This window comes from Oncorhynchus nerka, linkage group LG19 (genome assembly GCF_034236695.1).
Source record: "Oncorhynchus nerka isolate Pitt River linkage group LG19, Oner_Uvic_2.0, whole genome shotgun sequence".
NCBI classification, from domain to species: Eukaryota; Metazoa; Chordata; class Actinopteri; order Salmoniformes; family Salmonidae; genus Oncorhynchus; species Oncorhynchus nerka.
The window spans coordinates 30583200-30595278 of NC_088414.1; the positions used below are offsets into that span (position 1 = coordinate 30583200).

At 46.0% G+C, this 12079-nt stretch overlaps 1 protein-coding gene across 1 annotated transcript in view; it reads right to left on the bottom strand.

The window, feature by feature from the left end:
* Positions 1 to 12079, bottom strand: part of LOC115146941 (serine/threonine-protein kinase PAK 3-like) — a 127061-nt gene that overhangs the window by 2481 nt on the left and 112501 nt on the right. The window contains exons 13-15 of the mRNA XM_065004864.1: positions 2844 to 2943; positions 2478 to 2674; positions 2239 to 2376 (exon numbers count right to left, since the gene is read on the bottom strand). Coding sequence (XP_064860936.1) covers positions 2239 to 2376; positions 2478 to 2674; positions 2844 to 2943 — 435 coding nt within the window. The remainder of the gene's footprint in view (positions 1 to 2238; positions 2377 to 2477; positions 2675 to 2843; positions 2944 to 12079) is intronic.

The following is a 12079-nucleotide window of genomic DNA, read 5'->3' on the forward strand; positions in this document are numbered from 1 at the left end:
TGAGCCCATTTCAGCCATTACCGGGGTGTGTTTGACAGGTCATTACAAACATAATGTGATAACATTAACGGGGAAAAAAGACAGCCACAAGCAAGAGTATGAAAGAGTCGCAGGAGTAAAATGAAAGCAATCAATCCAGCCAGATTTAAGTAACAAGTGGATTTTGCTGAAAAGACAGCTCCTCAGGTGGGTGTGGCATGCATGTTGCTATAGTAATGTAGGAGTAGACTAGTTGGTGTGGTCAGATTTGGGTTATGTTAGAGTGGTCAGGTTTAGGTTAGGGTTATGTTAGAGTGGTCAGGTTTAGGTTAGGGTTATGTTAGAGTGGTCAGGTTTAGGTTAGGGTTATGTTAGAGTGGTCAGGTTTAGGTTAGGGTTATGTTAGAGTGGTCAGATTTGGGTTATGTTAGAGTGGTCAGGGTTGGGTTATGTTAGAGTGGTCAGGTTTAGGTTAGGGTTTTGTTAGAGTGGTCAGATTTGGGTTATGTTAGACTGGTCAGGGTTGGGTTATGTTAGAGTGGTCAGATTTAGGGTTATGTCAGAGTAGTCAGGGTTTGGTTATGTTAGAGTGGTCGGTTTAGGTTAGGGTTATGTTAGAGTGGTCGGTTTAGGTTAGGGTTATGTTCGAGTGGTCAGGTTTAGGTTAGGGTTATGTTAGAGTGGTCAGGGTTGGGTTATATTAGAGTGGTCAGGGTTGGGTTATATTAGAGTGGTCAGGTTTAGGTTAGGGTTATGTTAGAGTGGTCAGGTTTAGGTTAGGGTTATGTTAGAGTGGTCAGGATTGAGTTATGTTAGAGTGGTCGGGTTTAGGTTAGGGTTATGTTAGTGGTCAGGGTTGGGTTATGTTAGAGTGGTCAGGGTTGGGTTATGTTAGAATGGTCAGGTTTAGGTTAGGGTTATGTTAGAGTGGTCAGGTTTAGGTTAGGGTTATGTTAGAGTGGTCAGGGTTGAGTTATGTTAGAGTGGTCAGGGTTGGGTTATGTTAGAGTGGTCAGGGTTGGGTTATGTTAGAGTGGTCAGGGTTGGGTTATGTTAGAGTGGTCAGGGTTGGGTTATATTAGAGTGGTCAGGGTTGGGTTATGTTAGAGTGGTCAGGGTTGGGTTATGTTAGAGTAGTCAGGTTTAGGTTAGGGTTATGTTAGAGTGGTCAGGTTTGGGTTAGGGTTATGTTAGAGTAGTCAGGTTTGGATTAGGGTTATGTTAGTGGTCAGCTTTGGGTTATGTTAGAGTGGTCAGGTTTAGGTTAGGGTTATGTTAGAGTGGTCAGGGTTGGGTTATGCTTGAGTGGTCAGGGTTGGGTTATATTAGAGTGGTCAGGGCTGGGTTATATTAGAGTGGTCAGGTTTAGGTTAGGGTTATGTTAGAGTGGTCAGGGTTGGGTTATGTTAGAGTGGTCAGGGTTGGGTTATGTTAGAATGGTCAGGTTTAGGTTAGGGTTATGTTAGAGTGGTCAGGTTTGGGTTAGGGTTATGTTAGAGTAGTCAGGTTTGGATTAGGGTTATGTTAGTGGTCAGCTTTGGGTTATGTTAGAGTGGTCAGGTTTAGGTTAGGGTTATGTTAGAGTGGTCAGGGTTGGGTTATGCTTGAGTGGTCAGGGTTGGGTTATATTAGAGTGGTCAGGGCTGGGTTATATTAGAGTGGTCAGGTTTAGGTTAGGGTTATGTTAGAGTGGTCAGGGTTGGGTTATGTTAGAATGGTCAGGTTTAGGTTAGGGTTATGTTAGAGTGGTCAGGTTTAGGTTAGGGTTATGTTAGAGTGGTCAGGGTTGAGTTATGTTAGAGTGGTCAGGGTTGGGTTATGTTAGAGTGGTCAGGGTTGGGTTATGTTAGAGTGGTCAGGGTTGGGTTATGCTTGAGTGGTCAGGGTTGGGTTATATTAGAGTGGTCAGGGTTGGGTTATATTAGAGTGGTCAGGTTTAGGTTAGGGTTATGTTAGAGTGGTCAGGTTTAGGTTAGGGTTATGTTAGAGTGGTCAGGTTTAGGTTAGGGTTATGTTAGAGTAGTCAGGTTTGGATTAGGGTTATGTTAGTGGTCAGCTTTGGGTTATGTTAGAGTGGTCAGGTTTAGGTTAGGGTTATGTTAGAGTGGTCAGGGTTGGGTTATGCTAGAGTGGTCAGGGTTGGGTTATGTTAGAGTAGTCAGGTTTAGGTTAGGGTTATGTTAGTGGTCAGCTTTGGGTTATGTTAGAGGGGTCAGGTTTACATAGGTTATGTTTTGGTCAGGGTGGGTTGTTGTGTACCTGGAGGAGCTCCTTGGCTGAGCCTCTGCGGTCCACGTCCATCTCCAGGCAGCGGTTGAGGAAGTCTCTGAACACGGAGGTCAGACGCTCAGGGTTCTGCAGCTCTGGAGTCCCGTTGGTGGCGATTAGGTACAGAGCCTGAGGAGATGGAAAGAGGGATGGAGAGGGCCAATCAGTTACTGATCAAATAGTATATCCCTGGATGTGTGTGTAGTGTAGATGGTGTGTTTCAGTCTTACCCTGAGAGGGTTCTCATTAAGGTAGGGAGGTTCTCCCTCCACCATCTCTATAGCCATGATACCCAGGGACCAGATGTCCACCTTGGGCCCGTAGGCCTTACGGGTCACGACCTCGGGTGCCATCCAATAGGGCGTGCCCACCATGGTGCTTCGCTTGTTCTGCTCTGGGGTGATCTGGGCACAGAACCCAAAGTCGGCTACAGGGAGAGAGAAACACGTCAGACATTGTTTTCAACTCCACTCATTTCCCACATGACTCTTTCCCCCAATCCCATCCATTTCCACATGACTCTCTCTACCAACATACCATTGACTGCATCATTCCACCCTGGTCCCTGCCTGTCCCCTACTGGTGAGGTGACTTACTGAGCTTGACTGAGCCATCCATGCCCAGCAGGATGTTGTCACTCTTGATGTCTCTGTGGATCACCTGGTTGGAGTGCAGGAAGTCCAGAGCCTGCAGACACTGTAGAGAGTGGAGACACAGACACATTTCTCCCAATTAAGATCTTTAAAATAACCACAAAAGCCTTGATCTCTGAACCAAGTTTTTTAGTACTATATCTCTTGACACATTGATGAAAATAATCATGGTCTCTAAACCTTCAAGCTGCATACTGGACCCTATTCCAACTAAACTACTGAAAGAGCTGCTTCCTGTGCTGGGCTCTCCTATGTTGAACATAATAAACGGCTCTCTATCCACCGGATGTGTACCAAACTCACTAAAAGTGGCAGTAATAAAGCCTCTCTTAAAAAGCCAAACCTTGACCCAGAAAATATAAAATACTATCGGTCTATATCACATCTCCCATTCCTCTCAAATTTTTGAAAAAGCTGTTGCACGGCAACTCACTGCCTTCCTGAAGACAAACAATGTATATAACATGCTTAATCCGGCTTTAGACCCCATCATAGCACTGAGACTGCACTTGTGAAGGTGGTAAATTACCGTTTAATGGCATCAGACCGAGGCTCTGCATCTGTCCTTGTGCTCCTAGACCTTAGTGCTGCTTTTGATACCATCGATCACCACATTCTTTTGGAGAGATGGGAAACCCAAATTGGTCAACACGGACAAGTTCTGGCCTGGTTTAGATCTTATCTGTCGGAAAGATATCAGTTTGTCTCTGTGGATGGTTTGTCCTCCGATAAATCAACAGTACATTCCGGTGTCCCTCTAGGCTCTGTTTTAGGACCACTATTGTTTTCACTATATATTTTACCTCTTGGTGGTGTCATTCGGAATCATAATGTTAACTTTCACTGCTATGCGGACAACACACAGTTGTACATGTCGATGAAACATGGTGAAACCCCAAAATTGCCCTTCTTGGAAGCCTGTGTTTCAGACATAAGGAAGTGATGGCGGCAAATCTTCTACTTTTAAACTCGGACAAAACAGAGATGCTTGTTCTAGGTCCCAAGAAAAAAATAGATATTGAATCTGACAATTCATCTTGATGGTTGTACAGTTGTCTCAAATAAAACTGTGAAGGACCTTGGCATTACTCTGGACCCTGGTCTCTCTTGACGAACATATCAAGACTGTTTCAAGGACAGCTTTTTTACATCTACATAACATTGCAAAAATCAGAAACTTTCTGTCCAAAAATGATGCACAAAAATTAATACATGCTTTTGTCACTTCTAGGTTAGACTACTGCAATGCTCTACTGTCACGGCCGTCTGAAGAAGAGGACCAAAGCGCAGCATGGTGAGCGTACATATTCCCTTTATTAGAAATGACGCCAGCAAAAACAATAAAACACAAAACAACCGTGAAGCTTAAGGGATATGTGCCACAAACAAAGTTAACTACCCACAATCACAGGTGGGAAAAAGGGCTGCCTAAGTATGGTTCCCAATCAGAGACAACGATAGACAGCTGTCCCTGATTGAGAACCATACCCAGCCAAAACAAAGAAATACAAAACATAGAAAATAGAACATAGAATGCCCACCCAAATCACACCCTGACGAAACCAAAATAGATACATTAAAAGCTCTAAGGACAGGGCGTGACAGTACCCCTCCTCCCAAAGGTGCGGATTCCGGCCGCAAAACCTGAACCTATAGGGGAGGGTCTGGGTGGGCATCTATCCGCGGTGGCGGCTCTGGTGCGGGACGTAGACCCCGCTCCACCTCTGGCTCACCCCGCTTTGGTGGCACCTCTGGTGTGGGGACCCTCGCTGCGGGCCCCGGACTGGGCACCCTCGCTGTGGGCCCCGGACTGGAGACCGTCTCTGTGGGCCCCGGAATGGAGAACGTCTCTGGAGGCTCCGGACTGGAGGCCGTCGTTGGAGGCTTCGTGCCATGGATCATCACTGGAGGCTTCGTACCATGGATCATCACTGGAGGCTTCGTGCCATGGATCATCACTGGAGGCTTCGTGCCATGGATCATCACTGGAGTGGAGAGACACACAGGAGGCCTGGCTCTGGGAGCAGGCACAGGACTCGCCAGGCTGGGGAGACATAGAGGAGACCGGATGCGTGGAACTGGCACAAGATATACTGGGCCGTGGAGACGCAGCGGAGGTCTGGAGCGCAGAGCTGGCACAACCCATCCTGGCTGGATGATTACCCTAGCCCGGCAACTGCGGGGCGCTGGCACAGGATGCACTGGGCTGTGGATGCGTACCGGTGACAAAGTACGTGTAACCGCAAAGCATGGTGCCTGGTGCCTGGGTCACATGCTCCTCAAAGCAACATATTCCCTTTATTAGAAATGACGCCGACAAAAACAATAAACAATAAAAAAACAACCATGAAGCTTAAGGGCTATGTGCCACAAACAAAGTTAACTAGCCTCAATCACAGGTGGGAGGGCTGCCTAAGTATGGTTCCCAATCAGAGACAACGATAGACAGCTGTCCCTGATTGAGAACCATACCCCGCCAAAACAAAGAAATACAAAACATAGAAAATAGAATGCCCACCCAAATCACACCCTGACCAAACGAAAATAGAGACATAAAAAGCTCAGGGCGTGACATCTACTTTCTGGCTACCTGGATAAAGCACTAAATAAACTTCAGTTAGTGCTAAATAAGGCTGCTAGAACCTAGACTAGAACAAAAAAATTTGATCATATTACTCCAATGCTAGCCTTTCTACACTGGCTTCCTGTTAAGGCAAGGGCTGATTTCAAGTTTTTTTACTGCTAACCTACAAAGCATTATATGGGCTTGCTCCTACCTATCTTTCCGATTTGGTCCTGCCATACATACCTACACGTACGCTATGGTCACAAGATGCAGGCCTCCTTACTGTCCCTAGAATTTCAAAGCAAACAGCTGGAGGCAGGGCTTTCTCCTATAGAGCTAAATTTTTATGGAATGGTCTGCCTATCCATGTGAGAGACGCAGACTCGGTCTCAACCTTTAAGACTTTACTCAAGACTTTACTCTTCAGTAGGTCCTATGATTGAGTGTAGTCTGGCCCAGGAGTGTGAAGGTGAACGGAAAGGCACTGGAGTAACGAACCGCCCTTGCTGTCTCTGCCTGGCCGATTCCCCTCTCTCCACTGGGATTCTCTGCCTCTAACCCTAGTACAGGGGCTGAGTCACTGGCTTACTGGTGCTCTTCCATGCCGTCCCTAGGAGGGGTGCGTCACTTGAGTGGGTTGAGTCACTGACGTGATCTTCCTGTCCGGGTTGGCGCCCCCCCTTGGGTTGTGCCGTGGCAGAGATCTTTGTGGGCTATACTCGGCCTTGTCTCAGGATGCTAAGTTGGTGGTTGAAGAGATCCTTCTAGTGGTGTGGGGGCTGTGCTTTGGCAAAGTGGGTGGGGTTATATCCTGCCTGTTTGGGGGGCCACAGTGTCTCCCGACCGCTCCTGTCTCAGCCTCCAGTATTTATGCTGCAGTAGTTTATATCTCGGGGGGCTAGGGTCAGTCTGTTATATCTGGATTATTTCTCCTGTCTTATCCGGTGTCCTGTGTGAATTTAAGTATGCTCGCTCTAATTCACTCTCTCTCTCTCTTTCTCTCTCTCTCTCTCTGAGGAGCTGAGCCCTAGGACCATTTCTTAGGACTACCTGGCCTGATGACTCCTTGCTGTCCCCAGTCCACCTGGCCGTGCTGCTGCTCCAGTTTCAACTGTTCTGCCTGCGGCTATTGAACTCTGACCTGTTCACGAGACGTGCTACCTGTCCCAGACCTGCTGTTTTCAATTATCTAGAGACAGCAGGAGCGGTAGAGATACTCTGAATGATTGGCTATGAAAAGCCAACTGACATTTACTCCTGAGGTGCTTACCTGTTGCACCCTCTACAACCACTGTGATTATTATTTTTTGACCCTGTTGGTCATCTATGAACATTTGAACATCTTGGCCATGTTCTGTTATAATCTCCACCCGGCACAGCCAGAAGAGGACTGGCCACCCCTCATAGCCTGGTTCCTCTCTAGGTTTCTTCCTAGGTTCTGGCCTTTCTAGGGAGTTTTTCCTAGCCACTGTGCTTCTACACCTGCATTGCTTGCTGTTTGGGGTTTTAGGATGGGTTTCTGTACAGCACTTTGTGTCATCAGCTGATGTAAAAAGGGCTTTATAAATACATTTGATTGATTGATTGATTGATATTTAATATGAACAGTGGAGAAGACAGAGGTTACAGTGGAGATGGGGGAGGTTACAGTGGAGAAGACAGAGGTTACAGTGGAGAAGACAGAAGTTACAGTGGAGAAGACAGAAGTTACAGTGGAGAAGACAGAGATTACAGTGGAGAAGATAGAGGTTACAGTGGAGAAGACAGAGGTTACAGTGGAGAAGATAGAGATTACAGTGGAGATGGGGGAGGTTACAGTGGAGAAGACAGAGGTTACAGTGGAGAAGGCAGAGGTTACAGTGGAGAAGACAGAGGTTACAGTGGAGAAGACAGAGATTACAGTGGAGAAGACAGAGATTACAGTGGAGAAGACAGAGGTTACAGTGGAGAAGACAGAGGTTACAGTGGAGAAGACAGAGGTTACTGTGGAGAAGACAGAGATTACAGTGGAGAAGACAGAGGTTACAGTGGAGAAGACAGAGATTACAGTGTAGATGGGGGAGGTTTACAGTGGAGATGGGGGAGGTTACAGTGGAGATGGGGGAGGTTACAGTGGAGAAGACAGAGGTTACAGTGGAGAAGGCAGAGGTTCCAAATCAAATCAAATTGTATTTGTCACATGCCTTGAATACAACAACACCTTACAGTGAAATGCTTACTTAGAAGCCCTTAACCAACAATGCAGTTTTAAGAAAATACAATTTTTTTAAATAAAAGTAACAAATAGTAACAAATAATTAAAGAGCAGTAGTAAAATAACAATAGCGAGGCTATATACAGAGGGTACCGGCACAGACTCAATGTGTGGGGGCACCTGTTAGCAGCAGCGTAAATGGGGGGTGGGGGCAATGCAAATAGTCTGTAAAAGCCATTTGATTAGATGTTGAGGAGTCTTATGGTAAGTGGTAAGGGGATGACAGTGGAGGTCTGTCACTGAGGGGTGGTAAATGGTAAGGGGTTGACAGTAGAGGACTGCCACTGAGGGGTGGTAAGTGGTAAGGGGTTGACAGTAGAGAACTGCCACTGAGAGGTGGTAAGTGGTTGACAGTAGAGGACTGCCACTGAGGGGTGGTAAGTGGTAAGGGGTTGACAGTAGAGGACTGCCACTGAGGGGTGGTAAGTGGTAAGGGGTTGACAGTAGAGGACTGTCACTGAGGGGTGGTAAGTGGTAAGGGGTTGACAGTAGAGGACTGCCACTGAGGGGTAGTATCTGGTAAGGGGTTGACAGTGGAGGTCTGTCACTGAGGGGTGGTAACTGGTAAGGGGTTGACAGTAGAGGACTGTTACTGAGGGGTAGTAACCAGTAAGGGGTTGACAGTAGGGGACTACCACTGAGGGGTGGTAAGTGGTTGACAGTAGAGGACTGCCACTGAGGGGTGGTAAGTGGTAAGGGGTTGACAGCAGAGGTCTGTCACTGAGGGGTGGTAACTAGGGTTGAATTGCAGAAACACGGTTACTGAGACTTACTGAGTTTACAGCCCAAAACCACACCCTTTTCCCGGGATAAATAATGGCGAGAAACTGGTAAATTATAATAAGTTATTTATATGAACAGCATGGCGTGAAATGGAACTGTTTAATTACATGCAATGTTGAAATCTGGCTTCTCTATGGCCTCTGCATGATGAATCAACGCTCAGGGTGGGAGAGCTCATCTCAGTATGGAGCACTTGACAATGCATGTAGACCTTTCTCACCATGGTCACTTTATTTATTGTGACAGGTAGACCTAGCATCCCACCATGGTGACGTTATTTATTGTGACAGGTAGACCTAGCATCTCACCATGGTGACATTATTTATTGTGACAGGTAGACCTAGCATCCCACCATGGTGACGTTATTTATTGTGACAGGTAGACCTAGCATCTCACCATGGTGACATTATTTATTGTGACAGGTAGACCTAGCATCTCACCATGGTGACGTTATTTATTGTGACAGGTAGACCTAGCATCTCACCATGGTGACGTTATTTATTGTGACAGGTAGACCTAGCATCTCACCATGGTGACGTTATTTCTTGTGACAGGTAGACCTAGCATCCCACCATGGTGATGTTATTTATTGTGACAGGTAGACCTAGCATCTCACCATGGTGACATTATTTATTGTGACAGGTAGACCTAGCATCTCACCATGGTGACATTATTTCTTGTGACAGGTAGACCTAGCATCTCACCATGGTGACGTTATTTCTTGTGACAGGTAGACCTAGCATCTCACCATGGTGACGTTATTTCTTGTGACAGGGAGACCTAGCATCTCACCATGGTGACGTTATTTCTTGTGACAGGTAGACCATTCATCTCACCATGGTGACGTTATTTCTTGTGACAGGTAGACCTAGCATCTCACCATGGTGACGTTATTTCTTGTGACAGGTAGACCTAGCATCTCACCATGGTGACGTTATTTCTTGTGACAGGTAGACCTAGCATCTCACCATGGTGACGTTATTTCTTGTGACAGGTAGACCTAGCATCTCACCATGGTGACGTTATTTCTTGTGACAGGTAGACCTAGCATCTCACCATGGTGACGTTATTTCTTGTGACAGGGAGACCTAGCATCTCACCATGGTTACGTTATTTCTTGTGACAGGTAGACCTAACATCTCACCATGGTGACGTTATTTCTTGTGACAGGTAGACCTAGCATCTCACCATGGTGACGTTATTTCTTGTGACAGGTAGACCTAGCATCTCACCATGGTGACATTATTTATTGTGACAGGTAGACCTAGCATCCCACCATGGTGACGTTATTTATTGTGACAGGTAGACCTAGCATCTCACCATGGTGACGTTATTTCTTGTGACAGGTAGACCTAGCATCTCACCATGGTGATGTTATTTATTGTGACAGGTAGACCTAGCATCTCACCCATGGTGACATTGACGTTATTTCTTGTGACAGGTAGACCTAGCATCTCACCATGGTGACGTTATTTCTTGTGACAGGTAGACCTAGCATCTCACCATGGTGACGTTATTTCTTGTGACAGGTAGACCTAGCACCTCACCATGGTGACATTATTTATTGTGACAGGTAGACCTAGCATCTCACCATGGTGACATTATTTATTGTGACAGGTAGACCTAGCATCCCACCATGGTGACGTTATTTATTGTGACAGGTAGACCTAGCATCCCACCATGGTGACGTTATTTATTGTGACAGGTAGACCTAGCATCTCACCATGGTGACATTATTTATTGTGACAGGTAGACCTAGCATCTCACCATGGTGACGTTATTTCTTGTGACAGGTAGACCTAGCATCCCACCATGGTGACGTTATTTATTGTGACAGGTAGACCTAGCATCTCACCATGGTGACGTTATTTATTGTGACAGGTAGACCTAGCATCCCACCATGGTGACGTTATTTATTGTGACAGGTAGACCTAGCATCTCACCATGGTGACATTATTTATTGTGACAGGTAGACCTAGCATCTCACCATGGTGACGTTATTTATTGTGACAGGTAGACCTAGCATCCACCATGGTGACGTTATTTATTGTGACAGGTAGACCTAGCATCTCACCATGGTGACATTATTTCTTGTGACAGGTAGACCTAGCATCCCACCATGGTGACGTTATTTATTGTGACAGGTAGACCTAGCATCTCACCATGGTGACATTATTTATTGTGACAGGTAGACCTAGCATCTCACCATGGTGACGTTATTTATTGTGACAGGTAGACCTAGCATCTCACCATGGTGACGTTATTTATTGTGACAGGTAGACCTAGCATCTCACCATGGTGACGTTATTTCTTGTGACAGGTAGACCTAGCATCCCACCATGGTGATGTTATTTATTGTGACAGGTAGACCTAGCATCTCACCATGGTGACATTATTTATTGTGACAGGTAGACCTAGCATCTCACCATGGTGACATTATTTCTTGTGACAGGTAGACCTAGCATCTCACCATGGTGACGTTATTTCTTGTGACAGGTAGACCTAGCATCTCACCATGGTGACGTTATTTCTTGTGACAGGAGACCTAGCATCTCACCATGGTGACGTTATTTCTTGTGACAGGTAGACCATTCATCTCACCACCATGGTGACGTTATTTCTTGTGACAGGTAGACCTAGCATCTCACCATGGTGACGTTATTTCTTGTGACAGGTAGACCTAGCATCTCACCATGGTGACGTTATTTCTTGTGACAGGTAGACCTAGCATCTCACCATGGTGACGTTATTTCTTGTGACAGGTAGACCTAGCATCTCACCATGGTGACGTTATTTCTTGTGACAGGGAGACCTAGCATCTCACCATGGTGACGTTATTTCTTGTGACAGGTAGACCTAACATCTCACCATGGTGACGTTATTTCTTGTGACAGGTAGACCTAGCATCTCACCATGGTGACGTTATTTCTTGTGACAGGTAGACCTAGCATCTCACCATGGTGACATTATTTATTGTGACAGGTAGACCTAGCATCCCACCATGGTGACGTTATTTATTGTGACAGGTAGACCTAGCATCTCACCATGGTGACGTTATTTCTTGTGACAGGTAGACCTAGCATCTCACCATGGTGATGTTATTTATTGTGACAGGTAGACCTAGCATCTCACCATGGTGACATTGTTTCTTGTGACAGGTAGACCTAGCATTTCAACATGGTGACGTTATTTCTTGTGACAGGTAGACCTAGCATCTCACCATGGTGACGTTATTTCTTGTGACAGGTAGACCTAGCACCTCACCATGGTGACATTATTTATTGTGACAGGTAGACCTAGCATCTCACCATGGTGACATTATTTATTGTGACAGGTAGACCTAGCATCCCACCATGGTGACGTTATTTATTGTGACAGGTAGACCTAGCATCCCACCATGGTGACGTTATTTATTGTGACAGGTAGACCTAGCATCTCACCATGGTGACATTATTTATTGTGACAGGTAGACCTAGCATCTCACCATGGTGACGTTATTTCTTGTGACAGGTAGACCTAGCATCCCACCATGGTGACGTTATTTATTGTGACAGGTAGACCTAGCATCTCACCATG